Raw genomic sequence first — 15,833 nt, 5'->3', positions numbered from 1 at the left:
ATTATTTATCATCTTAGATCTTACTTATTTATGAAGCAGAAACAGAATGAAATTCTCGGTTGAATTCATCCTGAATTATTTAATCTGAAATGGTTAATTCCATACAAAGCCCAGGCAGATCCCTCCTCTGTTCTGATAAATACTTTATCACTGCTCCTAAATCGAAAACAGGATGAGCAGAAATATTGTTGGGGGGGTGAAGGAAAAAGACAACAGCTCTTCACTGTTTCTTGTTGTGCTTTATTTGTGAAATTTGTGGAGGTTCCTTTAATAATTAAAGTTGATGAAAACGCATTTTTTCTTAAAAAAAATAAAAAGTTATTTAGGCTAATGGTAACTGCCTGATTTCTGTTTATTATAGCAATGTTTTCTATTTATTGCCAGCATGAAAAAGAAATCACCAGAGGGGATAAAGACGTGACACTTAGTTAAAATTACTTAAGAGCATTTATGAAGCATTTTGCTTGTGGTGGATTTTCTTGCAGTCCCAGGTTGACAAAGTCAAAAGCCGCCTAATGAAAAGGGACGCATCGCTGATTGCAGCTATATCTGGAGCCGAGGTGGAAGTGGCATCGATTTAACAATTTAGCAGCACCCTCCTCTGTGTGTTTCCATTAGTCACGGCTGAATACCACTCACATTCCCCCTTTCTTTCCTTCAAAACACACACAAATACCCTGTCTGTGGCTCACACACACACACACACACACGCATCCAAAACTGCCGAGGTATATTCCCTTTCCCCTGAACTGGATTTATATCAGCTAACGTGATTCTACTATTGGTTCCAGACAGCGGGCAGCTAATGTAAGGGCACAGTCGGAGAACTTTGCCATGCTAAGGAACACGCCTTTTATTTCTGTGACTCAGTGCATGTGCAGGCTATAGTGCAAGTGTACAACACTGTATTTTTTCATGTGTGTGCATCATACAGCCTTGGAGCAGAGAAGTGTGCAATGACAATTGATCGTTGATGTAGTTTGCAACAGTCTGTAACTTGTAAGAGAGCATTGGGGATATCAAATTGCCACATTAGGATCATACACCGATAACTGACCGTTCACTAAATTCCTTCAATAAAAAAAACTATTTTCCAATCATAGCTTAGCAACTGTGACTATGCAGAGCAGGTCTGCCGGGCTTTGGATTTCCTGAAGCAGTGTGCATGGGTCTTTAGTAAAAGGAATGTCTTTTTTAAACCATTCTCTGAACGAGGAAAAACAGTGCAACGGGGGATGACACTGCTTTCACTTAAGCTTGTTAGCATGGCTCAATCTGGATTGTGAGCTGGTAAAGATACTAAGATTTTACTCTAAGCATGACATTTTTACCCACTGTCTTCAAGCCCGCAAAAACAGTTGTTGAACTAGAACTGGCGGTCCTGCCTTAAAACAAAACGGAAACTTCAACAGGCAAACAGGGAGTGGCTCTTAGTGAACGGTCAGCTGATCAAGTCACACAGTCAAAATATCGACTTTCACTTTAAGTCGAGTTTAAGTCAGTCTCTCCGAACGATGGCTTGTTGATGGACTACAAAGCTGAAGCAGACCGCCCAATTTCAAAGGACTGTCCAGGTGTTCTGCTCTCTATCGTAGCTTCGTTTAGGCCTTTCCACACCTCAGCCGGTTTGGGCTGTTGGAAAGGAGGGCCGTGGAAAACGCCATCCACCCACTCTCTCAGTGTGGCAACTGGAGATTCCTGTTGCCTTTCTGTCTTGGTGAGTGCCATGTTGGTCGGATACCCGGGTGACGAGGAAGTACCGGTTGATGACAGCATACACGGCGGGTACTCGGACTGCAAGCTGGCATCCAAAGACACAGCAGTGTGAGCGATGGACCAGATTTTGGGTTTGGCGTCTGTGCTTCGAAGGTCTGCATTAAGATAGAAGGAGCTGCTTTGGTGCTGGACCGGTGTGAGTTTGGGGCAGTCAGGGGACAGTCTCTCTTTTCTGTGCAGTGTATCTGGGTTGTGTGCGAGATGCACGTGGGGCAGCTCTGTGTTTGGGTTCACTTCATTGTCCTCAGGTAGAAACTGTGGCTTCGGATCACAGTCAGAAGCATCAGACTCCAGCAGGTCGAAGTCCTCAAGATCACTCTGCAGGTCTGCGCACTGTTGCTCTGAGAAAAAACAAACGACACCGACAGTAAAGAGTCTGCGCATAACAGTCAAAGCTCGGGAAACCATGAAACAAAGCAAACTTTGCTCTCAGACTGATTTAGGACTTGCATACCAGGAAGCTCCTTGTCACTTTTAAGTGGCTTCTCAGCTTCATCACTGTCATCTTCACAGCCTCGGTCATCTGAGCTTTTACAAGCCCGCGGTGACCACGTCACCTTGTTCTCCTTTTTCAATCTCCTGCGTGCATTTGCAAACCACGTAGACACCTGCGGGAAGGAAGGAGAAATCAGAAGCGAACTTAAAGTTATAAAAGGAGGAGAAGGAAGGTCAAAATGTGGGAAAATGTACTATTTGTATGGAATGAGGAAAAGGTGAGAATCAGACACATTATCATGCAACAGAACCAAAAAGTTTCCCGATAAACATCAAATATTTTACAAGAACCCACTTGCGTAAGCGTCATTCTGGTGATGATGGCAAGCATTATTTTCTCCCCCTTAGTGGGGTAGGGGTTCTTCTGGTGCTCCTGCAGCCAAGCCTTCAGGGTGCTGGTGGTCTCTCGGGTGGCATTTTTACGACGCGAAGCGCCGTCTGAGCAGGAATAACTGAGCCAGATGATGATAATCAAATAAACAGTTAGCTCATACCAAAAGTAAGTGAAAAACAGAGGGAAAGAAAACTCGATATTTGTAAAAATGTGGTATTATAAATTACAATTAAATTTGAGTAAATTACAGTAAAACACTACAAATATAATAAATCTTATTATAGTATAACACTGACTCCATAAACCTGCTACAGACAGGGTTTTTTCCCATCATTCTGAAGTAAATGATAATGCGGACACTGATATTTTACAGTTATCATGTTAAAAATATGTTTTAATTTAAGAGCAGTGGAAGCATTCTTGTTCACTTACCCATATCTGTCATAAGGATATTGTCCAAATGTGTATTCATAAGGATAATAGGCAGGAGTCTGAGATGTCCCCACATGCACAGATGCAGCTCCTTCTTTGTGATCTAGTGGCCCCTGAAAACATTGAAGAAATGAATGCCTAATCAAGGTTAAACAAACTTTTATTTATTTATGTGTTTTCAGAAATGTTCCTGCACAAGAGACAATCTTTACACATTTTAACCTTAAGGGGAAAACTAATAAGAAAAAAAAAAATCCGGAAGTGAACACTTTGAAAGGAATGCCGAGAATTAAAGAGTTACAAGTGAAGTGTGACACTCACTCTGGAATAGAGAGCGGCGTCCGTAGCGCAGGTGTTGTAATAGCTCTGGCTCTTTGGATAAGGGCCGCTGTAGACTCCGATGCCTGCTCCTGGGGTGAGCTGGTGGCCCGGTGAGCGCAGCACCGGGTGGGACGGGGGGGTTCCCGGCTCCAAGCAACCGGCCAGGGAGCCTGAAGTCATCAGAAACTAAGGAAACATGTATGAAACGAACTCATTGATATCCATAAAGGAAAGGGAATCTGGTGTGTATAGAAACTCTGTTACGTACACTGGCGCTTAAATGTCTCCTTACTTTCACAAAGGAGCAAATGTTTAATCTCAGTTATTTTCTCAAAAGCAAAACAAAAGCTGGAATAAAACAGAGCACCGACGTGCTGATTTTGTCACATTTTCTCCATAGTGGACTTGTTGGTGGACTATTTTTTGACCAGTTAAAATCGATTTATCCTCCTTATTTAGCTCAGGTCCTCATCAATAACATCAAAGACAAAACAATATACTACCCGTACCTGTGGCGTGGTGGAGTAGGAGTATCCCAGCTGAGAATAAGCCATGGTTCAAATGTGACCAAAGAGGAAATAAGTGGAGTGCAGATGTGGAGCGACTTCCAGCAGCATCCGTACCAAACGCAGATTTTTAAAAATTATTTTAAATTATTTTGCCCTGACACTAGTTCAGAGATACTTTCCGGTCAACTTTCCAGCTTTTTTTTGTTTTTAATTGGAATTTCATCTACCATCTCGTCCAAAAGTGGACAAGCGGACATTTATGCAGCGCTTTCATTTTACGCACAAGCGCTGATGGACTTTCAAAGTAACTTCTCGGCTTCACCCGCAGTTCCACCTCATCCACCAGACTGCTCCTGCTCTTTAAAGTGTCCCTGCTCTCTTACAATCCAACGCCAGTTTGTGTGTGTGATCAAACCACGCATCTCTCCGTGATGCGCTCTTTGGTTTTTAAGGCGCGTCTGTCTGACGTCAGCCCGGACTCCGCGCGAGTGTGTGTGTGTGTGTGTGTGTGTGTGTGTGTGTGTGTGTGTGTGTGTGTGTGTGTGTGTGTGTAACTCGGTGTTCATATCAAGATGAAGAAACTCACTCCTAATTAATTCCCTCCCAGTTTCCTTTCGCCTCTTATCCAAGAGAACAGCTCTGCGCAGCGATGCTCCCGAGAGTCCCCAGGCGTAAAGAGAGTTGTGATCAATTCTCCTCTCTCAATAAACACAGGCGCACAGCTGCACACGTCCACGCACGCATTTACACTGGCACACAGCACAGCATGGCCAGAGGGGGTGGGATCGGGAACGTGATGCGTTGACACCACATTGACACGCGATGATTGATGACTACAACCTGATATTAGCATAATCGTTTTGCCCTGTTGTTTAGATAACTTGTCACCACGGAGAAATCTCGCTGTCACCCACATATTCATGAGTGGGGGAATTTCAGGTCTCCTCCAAGCAAATTAATCAAAGAATAAACATTCCATGCATTCCCTTGAGTAAGCACCTTTAGTGGCTGAATGGCTTGTCATGTTTTTAATAACAAACTCTTAAGCTGCCCCGACGAAGTGGAAACGTTTTTTTCCCCTTCCTCTCTCTTTCTCTCAACCCACTTTAAGGTTTTCATCATAGGGGAGGAGGAAAAGGGCAGGTGTGAAAGGGCTGTGAGGATAACAGAGAGGCTTATTGTACCAAAATATTTGGGTACACATTTGTGGCACACTGGCAGAACAGAACTTTTGTGATGTATAAGAAAGAAAAGAAGAAGGACAGATATTAGGGACTGTATGCAAATTATTAGGATAGGAGAAGGGGCAGAAAGAGTGGTGACTTTGTTTTTTGTTTTCTTCTTTTGTTTCTATAAAAGAAAATGTTGCAAATGATCATGCAGTGGTTTGGGACAGGTAGACATTTGATGTTGAATCTACCTTTAAAAAATGCAACCAGTATAACCATCTCTGCAACTTTAGGACTTAACAGACGTCACACATATAACATCTTCTTATGTAATTGATAAATACATTTTTATTTTAAAAATTGCAGAACCTGACTAATTTATAGGCAAGCAGATATTATTGGACATTTGCCAATCTACTGGTATCTGCATTTGTATCAGCCGATAAATTAAAATTAAAAACGTAAAGAAGAGATGGAAGAAACACCCTTCAGCCGTGTTAGGAGTGATGATGTTGAATATTCCGGCCACCAGATGACCTCTTCAACTTCCCTGTTAGCAACACGTATTTGGAACGCCTTAATCACAACAACCAGCTGACCTGAACCGAGTCGGGGTAAGTGAGTAAATGGATAACTACACATAACAAATATTAGGGTTTATAAGGTTTATGTTTCGTGTGTCTGAAAGAAAAGAAAAATATAATGGTGATTATATTGGATCATCATCGTCATCATCATCAGCGATTTATTGAAAAATGTGCAAACATACATGGAAATACAGTATGTAAAGCAAAAACGGAGTTTGTACAGCTTCAGTATATACAAGTCAATATTTGGTATGACCACTTTAATTCTTCAACTTAAGCTGAGGCAACAAAATATAAATATATTTGCTGACATATCGGAACACTCGATTTTAAAATCACCAAATAATAGTATCAGTACCAGCCTGAAAAAATATCAATCTACCCTCCTCACATAGTCCTATATAAGAGGATAATCTTTACACAAAGTTTCCAGGGATTTGTGTCCCCTCCCATTCTTGAACCTGGGATCTCTGGTGTGTTAGACAGCTGTGCTAATCCATTTATCATCACCCACCGGTGAGTGCGCAAGTCCACATGAACGCTCTAGATTTTAAATGTAATGTACAAATTAGCATTGAACGAGTCCACAAACTGGTCAGGAAAGTGTTTATGAAGGCTACATAACAAGATAGCTAGGTGTCACTTTCACATAGATTAATTTTGTGGTGACAGGTGTCGCCCCCTTCTGGCCATCAGAAAGAGTACAACGTAAAAGCAACTGCATTGGTTTTCAGACACAGAACTTATGTCTACTTTTTAAATACAGATTTTTACTTCTACCCACATTAACTGCTTTTAGCCAGACTGAAAATTTATAGTGACATTTTCAAGCTAGGAGACTGACATTCTCTAAAAAAATGATTCAATATATCACCTTGCTTAAACTGGGTCTAGAGTTCATAGCAACAATAACAGAAGCAGCCTTTCATACAAGCTTATGTCTCATTTTTACTTCCTTGTGGACATGCACATGTAGCTTTATGGTTTGCTTGGAGCTACTTTGAAGATTTGTCCTATGCATGCTGAAAATTATATCTTAGTAAATCAGGGTGAAAAAAGTTGCATCAAGAGGGTCACAGATTCAGATACAGATTGCAAGAAATGTCAAATCTAAGAAGAAGAAGAAATTGGATACCCTTTAAAACATATTTGTTGTGCATATTGGTTGTATATGAACATATTTTCTGGGTGTCAAGATCTTTAGTGCCGATCTCAGGTTTTTCACCTTTTTCGTTTCTTTTCCCACAGTCTCTTACACTGGGAGAAAGGAGAGGTTTTATAAAAACAAAAACTTTCCGTGCAAAAATCCAACATGAAAAAATGGATGTGGAGAAGAGGAAAAGCCTGAGGAGGCAAACTTGGAGAGCTAAAGAAATCGTTAATAGTCAGGGGATCTGAAATGGAGCGAGGGGATGTGGAGGGGTAAAAGGACAAAATATTCCCAGTGCACCCAGAGTAAGGCTGGAACAACAGAGCTGCATCACCAGAAAGCATCTCAGTCCCCACAAGGGAGAAAGCATCTGTGTACCGGCTCTTGATTGACATTCCATTTGTCCCATGAAAGGTGCTCATATACTGAACACGGACTAACTGTCTCGCCCTCATCTGTGCTCAAAGCTCGGAAATGAAGTTATCTCCCTGCTCTGGCGTTGCACATCTTCACACAAAACATACGTCACTCAAGGAAAATGGCAATTTGTTTATCCGCTGACAATGAACACGGGTGTGTTTAATGTTTGTTTGGGATGGACACGGGGAAATAACTTGTACGTTTATTTGAATGAAGAGACTGTGCAGAGCCTGAATTAAACTTTCAAAGCTCTGTACCAGAGTATTCCACAAATAATGATTATAAAGCATGAACTGCACATAGATAGACAGACACAACAGATTCTGTTATTTCAAACAGCTACTTATATATTAATATATGGTCTGTTTATAAATTAATGGCATTCCTGCGGTATATATTTCTTAAGGCTCTGCGTTCGTTAGACCGTGATTATATCTTTCTGATCTCGTTCCCCTCACATCAATCATTCATTCAAGATGCTCCGCAGGAAAAAAAAGAAAGAAAAGAAACATTCTTATTTCCTCCCTCCTGCATCCAGCTCTAGCTATTATGCAGTAGGTGGGGCGTGGGGGTTAATGATAGAAGCATGTTAATGTGAGAGGAGGAGGGCTAAGTACCGCACAAAGTGTTTGCAGTGGAGGGCCAAACAACTACAATCACAACTTCTTTCAATCACAGCGCGTCCCATTTGAACATTTTCCACCTTAAAGTATGAAATCTATGCAATTTTAATCGCTGTTTAACATGTAGATGCTTTTTGAGCCTTCGACTTGGTTTTAGCTCTTAGTGGTTGGTGCTGAAGGTCCCAGAATGAAATCAGAATCCCTCCAGTCCATTTCTTTTACACCACAGTGAAAACTAAAATAATTTGTCTGCAGGGTCATGAAAATGCATGTAAATACCACACCAATTTCCATCATTAAGCTTCTGTGTTTATCTCAAAATAGTCTTTTAATATATTTTTTTTCTCTTTGTTTATGTGAATTTCTGCATCACAAACAAATTACTGATCCCAGCCGTTTTTGTGTTTCTTTTCCTTCAATGAAATGACAATAACAAAGTTACATGGTGTAGACATTACATGCAAAAATGTGCCAGTTGCCACCTGCAGCTACATAATTTCATGATATCCTTTAAGTACATCCTGCAAGTACACACACACTTTTTATAATTGAGAATTTTTACCAAAAATCAAAGATGTGACAGAAATGCAGACTTTAATCATTTTAAGTATAAATCTATTGAGTTTCCATATTTTTTAATACATGGATCCTTTGCAGCCAATGAATGCCTAAACGCTAGAACTCATGGTCGACACAACAAGCTGTGTTTCCTCCCATGAGATGCTTTGTCAGACTGTTTGTTGTTTGTGGAGCTCTCTGCCTTCCGTTTTGTATTTAATAACTGAAAAGCTGCTCTGTAAGTTTGGTATCAGGTGACTGACTTGCCTTCAGAAACACTCGGGTTGCTTTTGCGGTATCCGTTTGGACTGTGAAGTGCTGTTTAATCCGTTTTGCCATATTTGGCAGAATCTGAAGAGAGAATATTGCCCTGAACACTTCACAGGTAATCCTGCTACCTCTATCACCACTGACAGTTTAAATGGTAATTACCTTTTTGTGTTATCAACAGTTAATGCACAATAATTTTAGCAACCAATCGAATTGTTTTAATCAGCTCCAAGTTACATGAAAATGGTGTATATGAGTCTTTAAAGTGTACATCTACTTGTCAGTCATGCTTGCATGGCCAAATAATGAGAGTAAGTGACCACATAAACAATTTGCCACATAAACATGCTAAGTAGCTAGTTTGAGATTTACTTGTAGGCACATTTTTATCACTGGGCTGTGGACAGAGCAAGGTTAGCTGTTTCCCCATTTTATAGTTTCTAGTGTTTTTGTTAAGCTAAGCTCACCAGCTTAATTGTTTTAGTTAATAGGCTAACATTTAACTCATTGAATGTTAGGCTGTTTCTTTAACGCCTGCGCCCCAGGGTGGCTGTGGCTACAACGTGGCTTGTGAATGTGTGTGTGAATGGGTGAATGACTGGATATGTAAAGCGCTTTGGGGTCCTTAGGGACTAGAAAAGCGCTATATAAATACAGGCCATTTACCATTTTACCATTTTTCACAAGTTTGACAGAAAAATTGAATGTTTCTTTACATCAGTGACTTTTACAGGAAGGCAAGCAGAGATAATGACTTAAACATACCTTTTTAATGATTTTGCACTGCCTGTCTTTTATTTTTTTTCTTCACCTTGCTGCACTCCTTCTTTGCTTATTTACAATTAGCTAACAATGGCAAGTGCTAAAGGAAAAACAAAATCATTGAGTAAAAGTAACTACAAAACACAATGAAAGAATTCACATGAGCAGCGTGTTATTATACATCATGTGATTTTTTTAATGAGCTCAGAAAAAGGCGTGTGTGTGTGTGTGTGTGTGTGTGTGTGTGTGTGTGTGTGTGTGTGTGTGTGTGTGCGTGCGTGTGTGTGTGTTAGATTTTACTGGGCAAATGCTGCTGCCTTGCTTGCCCTGACAGAAGGCCACTGCTGCTTTACATACTGTTTGTATCATATGGAATGTTTTATCTGAACCACATTTAAAAAAGGAAAACTTGAGATACTGTAAGGTTAAGTAAAACATAATAAAAATAAAATTAATTTTCATGTTAGACTTTGTCTCACAGTGTTAAACCAGCAAGACAAATGAAACTCAGGGTAACATGAGGTAACGTTTTCACCTCACGTTCATGCTACTGCTCTTTGAGAAAGAAGCAGGGATGTTCAGGGAGGAAGAAGAGGACAGAAGAGGATAAGCAATAAATGGATCATGAGGAAAGAAAATAGCCCTTTCTTTTCCACCACAAGACACGGTCTACAGAGGCTGCCTCTTGTTAAGCACGATGGCACCAACCAAGTACAAGCGCAAGCCAGGCTCGATCTGATCCACAAACAAGGCTGCCAACACCAAGTAACCTGTCTGACCACTGAGTAGCAGCCATGCTATCTCTGCGTGCTGCTTCTCTGCTCCTGTCTAATAAGAGCCTCATGGAAGATCTGGAGCTGCTGAACTCTGAGTGGGATACTATAAATGCCCTGGCCTTCCTCATCAATGATGTAAGACAGAGGAACAGAGACAAGCTAACCCTCTTAGCCAATGTGCAGCGTGTGTGTGTGTGTGTGTGTGTGTGTGTGTGTGTGTGTGTGTGTGTGTGTGTGTGTGTGTGTGTGAGTGAGAGAGTCTAAGAGGTAGACATGGACAGACACAGGCAGAGAGCGAGACAGGTTTAGGCTACAGGAAGCTCTTAAGAGTGTGTACAGTTTGCGTTGAGCCCTGGGAGGCCAGCCGTATTCCTCCCTATCACTTCCACTTCATTACTTCGGGAGCGGACATACATTATTCAACTCCGCAAGCCTCAGTCCACAGGGACCGATAGAGCCTTTAACAAACACTTTAACCTGCCTTAACTCGCCCATTGATCCTGTATTTATTTGTCCATTATCTCTTGTGGACTGCTTTGGTTTGTCTTCATTTATATCCCCCTACTGGTCTCAAAACAATTACTCAACCTATGTGACCGGCATTATTACCTGAATTAAAGCTTTGTATTTTCAAAAGACGCGCTTTACTCTCTCATTATTTGGTATTACCACAGTCTGCATCAAAATTGTGCAAAAATCAAATATTTCGGTTTAACTATTTCGATTCTCTTTCTTTCTTTTGAAGGAAAGATATTTCATGTGTTTTTTTACGTGGCTGTGTTTTAGGTTGGTTCAAACCAAAGTGGGATAAACTTGAATAATTAAAATATTAGAAGTATTTTTGAGCTGCTACACAGAACCTGGGATATTGGTTATTATTTCAATGGTAAACAAGTTAACCAAGGCTAAATTTCATAATGAATCAAAACATCACAGAGTAATCAGTCTGCACCGATGTGCCCACCTTAGAGTCACAGATGAGGGGGAATACCATGATAATAGATTCACTATTTCACATTTTCCCTGGTGTTTCGGTTGCTGCAGTTCCACAGCTTAGACCTCAGCTGCCATCCTCTGGCAGTCTAGAGAATTACACCCTTATGACAACGCTGGTGATGTCTGTGTGTGTATATTTGCTTGTGTGCGGTGGTGTAAGCCTGAGGGTGCAGCAGGCTCGGTTTGCAGTTGTTATTGGCCAGGGTGAGGAGGTCAGCCACAGCTGTGTGAGTGACTAAAGATGACACAGTAGATCTACTTGTCTGCATGCCATCCACTTGGGCGTGGTTGCAGATTTCATGTTACATCCATAGATGGACCTCCCAAGAAATTTCACCACCAGCAGCGTCTACCCCAGCTGAGCTTACACCAGTTTGTTTGGGGTTTCTTTTTTGTCTAATTAGCATATCATGCTATTAAAGTGCAGGAGGCCAAACAATTAATGCAGCAAAGATTAATAAAAAAAACAAGGTCTTCTTCAGAAATGACACTATCTTAAGTTTTTATCCACATATCAAACAGAAATGTGGGTTAAGGTAGACAAAAGATATTAACTATGGCATCAATCTTCATTTCCACTGATCATCTATTTCCCAGCAAATGCTGCTAACTGTCTGATCTCTGCATTCCACATCTAGAGAGCTCAGCAGCTCCCGTGAGAGCCTTACTGTGTGCCATGACTGATCACGTGTCATCAAACGCATTTCACTAGTATAAATCCACACCAAATGCCTCAAAAACCTATGCAATACAGCCAACAGAGAAGTCACATGTGATAGCAGTCGATTAAGTGCTTCTTTCTGGAGCGCTGACACTCCCCGGAGAGGAGCTGGGCAATAATTTCCTCAGATTGCCCCTATGGGAACAAGGCTGCTGGTTTTCTATGTCCACTCCAATCACATCTCTAATGGAGAGGCGGGTAAGCATCTGTGACAGTGGGAAACCAGATCTGTACTCCCCCAGTGTGTGTGTGTGTGTGTGTCTCTTGCAGATAAACAGTTGGCAGGTTTCCCCTTTCCCTGTGCATGTGCGTGAACACACACACACACACATCTGAGGAGGGGAAATGCAAGCTGGACAGGGTTAATACACTCCATTAAGCTCTATTACCCTAAACGACTTGGGCAAATGAATGAGGACTCACATTACTCTGCAACTGTTTGTGTGTGTTTTTGTGTGTGTGTGGTAGAACGATACAGTGTATGTACGTGCACGTGCATGCATCTCAAGTGTAATTAATCTGCGAAGATATGTGACCCATGAGCCATCTATCATTATTCACAAAGTAAAGACAGCAGGGGGGAGAGGGGCTTCACCCTGTCTTACTGTATCTTACCAGATACCATGATATCGTTTCATTATGAATTTAAATGTATTTTTAAGCTATTTTTTTTTAAATATGTTGTTTAAAAATCTTTAGATACCTCCAATTTAGAGGTAATAGAAAGCTTTTCTATGTGTTTGCTTGGCAGTGCCGCAGTTTGAGGTAAAACATGCTAACATGTTCACAGTGACAATGCTAACAATGCTAACGTCACGAGCTGTATTGAAAATTTTGGGGGGAAATATCTTCAGTCATTTTATTTTACTGTATAACAGCTAACTTGTGTAAAAGCAGTATGACCTAATATGACTGATATATATTGCATTCAGTTTGTACACAAAATATCACTAAGCTAAAATCGAGCACCAACTGCACCTGCTATGTTTTTTGTGTTATGTTTGAGGGTTAGGGTTGTGGCAAGGGAGCAGCCAGAAAGTAGCTTTTCTTGGAGGGTTAGCTGTTTCACAGAAAGTGAAATGCTGCTAGCATTAGTCAGCTAACCTTAATTAGCCATAAAGTGTGTTTATAAGCGGATGCTGCAGTGTGGTGTTGTAGTTATTGAAACGGAAGTAAGTCACAGTAGATTATATTTAATCACTGATTTTTCATGTTTAATTACCATGGTAATAACACCTCTAATACTAATGTTTGCCAGGTAAATATTTTACAAATTAGTGTGTTAGTAGCTTTCATGAGTTTTTGTTTTTCTTTGAAGCTAAGAGCTCCATTAGGAAAAATGAAAAAGAATGATTGTATAAAAATTGTATAAAAAATGCTAGCCATATTAGCATTGTCTGCAAATGTGCCACAGTAGACTAGTATGGCAAAAGCTGCCCAAGGTTGGTTGACATGGAAAGCAAAAATCAATGTCCACCATACTGAGGGGTTCCAGGTTTCAATTATTTCACACACAGGTGAGTGCACCACTGCTCTTATCAGTTACATTTAGCAAAATCCAGCTAAAGAGGAAATTATGGTTCAGCTGTGGTAGCAGCAGCTTGTCAGTTCGTTGGTAGCTACAGAGTGCCCATTTACTTGCAGAGAGCATATTGTCAGCTAGAGGCAGGGTTAAAAAATGCTCAACTCAAAAAATAAAAAAAATTCCAAAACTTCACAAAACATAACAAAAGTGATTTCAGAGATACAATAACGTGATAGAGAGCATGTCTCAGTACAAACCTTTGATTCTTTTGGCCTCTGTCACTTCAGCTGTTCCGTCACGTTGATGAATTTCCAAAAACACTTCTGTTTTATTCAACTTCTGTTGTGTTTTGTGTATTTTTCGAGCATTTTTCTATTTTTGCTCGTGTGTTCTTAAGTCGGAGTGCATTTGATCTGTCTGGGCCACCGTACTAATAGGTCCCTTTTAACCAATTATCTGGGTAATTAAAACTCATAAAGATGCCTTTTTTCTGTAGTTTAGTATTAGACCCATTTAAATTGATGCTGTGCCTAGAATATGATAGACATAAGTTGTTTGTATTGGAATTTTTACTTTCTTACTGTCTCTTATCAAGTACACGTGGCTTTCATGGCTTAATAAACAAAAACTGACTAGTATAGCTTTCTAGCTGTTTCCATGGTACAAAAGTAATTTTTCACTAAAAAAAGTCAAATCATGGGTTAATGGTGTTCGCGATATCCAGTCAGTGAGTCCATAGACCCTGAACAAGCATTCATGGAGTGCATTCCCCGCAATATTTTCCCAGATATTCTCAAAACAGTGGCACAAATTACAGAAATCCCCAAGATCTGATATTTCGGGCAGCTTCTCCGCCCCTCTCTAACACACCAGCGTGCCTCAATGGATGCTGAACAAAGACGCAGTGAGTCCTCAGCCCGCCTTTAGGACACTCCCAGCAGTAAACTAAGCTAAGTTTCGACGCTATAACAAACCCGTGGATAAACATTGTTTCAAAATGGCTGAAAAGAGCCATCGATGCGAACACCCTACCGCAAACCTCCCCTTCGCTCCTAATCTGCTTCCTCTCTCAGATTATTGCAGTGAATGGGCAGACAACAAGAGAAAAGACTTATCACTCCCACTCTTTCATAGCATTTGTTGTGTGTATTTTCCCCCTGTATATTAAATTTGTCTGCTTTTTAAAGGCAGTGGCGACGTTTGCTGTTTGTCTGTACGGTACTCGCAGCTGCAACGCGACAATAAAGCAGGCTAAGCAGCAGCACTCTGTAAACTCAGTATTGTGGAGCTTGTTGAATTACCCATGAGTTTTGATACTTTGCTTTTGTGCAAATGCCTAATTCCACTAATCCCTGCGGAGGAACAGTGAATGGTCTAAATTCCCTATGATATCTTGTCTAGGCTAAACATTTGCTCACTTACGTATACACTGGGTACAGAAAATTATTCTTTTGACAACATTACAACAGATTTAACCCAGTGCCCCGCTTATCCTGCGATGACATGCATTAGCTTCATTGCATTGGGAGGTACATTTCCATTTCAAATTACAACTCAGCAGTTAGCATCCAGACACACACACCGCTTTGTTTTGTTTTGTTTTTTTCTGTAGCTGGGTCTTGAGCTCCAGTGTTAAAGAGTTTTACATGCAGAAAGTCCATTAAAAATTCCACAAATATTAACTACCATGTTAATTATTACTTCTCCAGGGACTTTAACCGCGTGTCAGTCCTTTTCTTCTCCAAGCCCCTTGAGGTCAAACTCTGTAAAGCCTATTTGGCAATCAAACACTGACCCTCCCTAACTCTCATTTCTCCCCCACACACCTCTCTTGCCCTCTTTTTCTTCCCATGGCCTTTTTCTCTGCCTCATCATCCCCCCCTTTCTTTCTCCTCCCCTGCTCATGTCCCTTTCTGTCCGGCTGGCCCTCTCAGCGGGGCTATAGAGTCCTAACTTGTCTACATTTACCCCCTGCGTTGGATGGCCAATGGGGCCGTTGAGCAGAGAGTCCCTCCTTCGGCGCTTCACCATTCTCCGCAAGTCAGCTCATGCTCTCTGTTTTCACGACCTCTGACCCTAGGCCATGGCAACTGTGGCAGGAATGTCAGGAGTGATTGGCAGGATAAAGAGTGCAGGCCCTCTCTCCTGCACAAGCGGATTTGAGACACTTTGAGGGGTGAACAATGGCGGATTTGGGCTCGATTGGATCACTGATGAGCTGATGACTGTCAAAAGAGCACGTCGTCTTTACATAAGCCCGATTATCTCTGCGTGGCAGAGGAGCAGAGGGGTAACCGCTGTAGGAGGAAGGGGCAACCGGTGGGGATTTCACCCCCATGCCGAGTGCCTCGAAAAGGGGATAGACCTGCACACGAGGGCCAGGCTTCGAGGCTTGGACCTCTCTCATCC

At 41.4% G+C, this 15,833-nt stretch overlaps 1 protein-coding gene across 1 annotated transcript; it reads right to left on the bottom strand.

The window, feature by feature from the left end:
* Positions 1-229: 229 nt before the first annotated feature.
* Positions 230-4,269, bottom strand: irx4b (iroquois homeobox 4b). Its single transcript, XM_065469905.1, has 6 exons — positions 3,868-4,269; positions 3,359-3,544; positions 3,038-3,150; positions 2,567-2,723; positions 2,231-2,384; positions 230-2,117 (listed from the first exon to the last, which is right to left on the bottom strand). Exons 1-6 carry the CDS (start codon positions 3,910-3,912, stop codon positions 1,531-1,533), a joined length of 1,242 nt encoding a protein of 413 aa, XP_065325977.1. The 5' UTR covers positions 3,913-4,269; the 3' UTR covers positions 230-1,530.
* Positions 4,270-15,833: the final 11,564 nt, after the last annotated feature.

The sequence above is a fragment of the Pelmatolapia mariae genome, linkage group LG22 (assembly GCF_036321145.2).
Source record: "Pelmatolapia mariae isolate MD_Pm_ZW linkage group LG22, Pm_UMD_F_2, whole genome shotgun sequence".
Lineage (NCBI taxonomy): Eukaryota > Metazoa > Chordata > Actinopteri > Cichliformes > Cichlidae > Pelmatolapia > Pelmatolapia mariae.
Note: the sequence above shows the minus strand (reverse complement) of the source record. Positions and strands in the feature narration are given on the sequence as shown.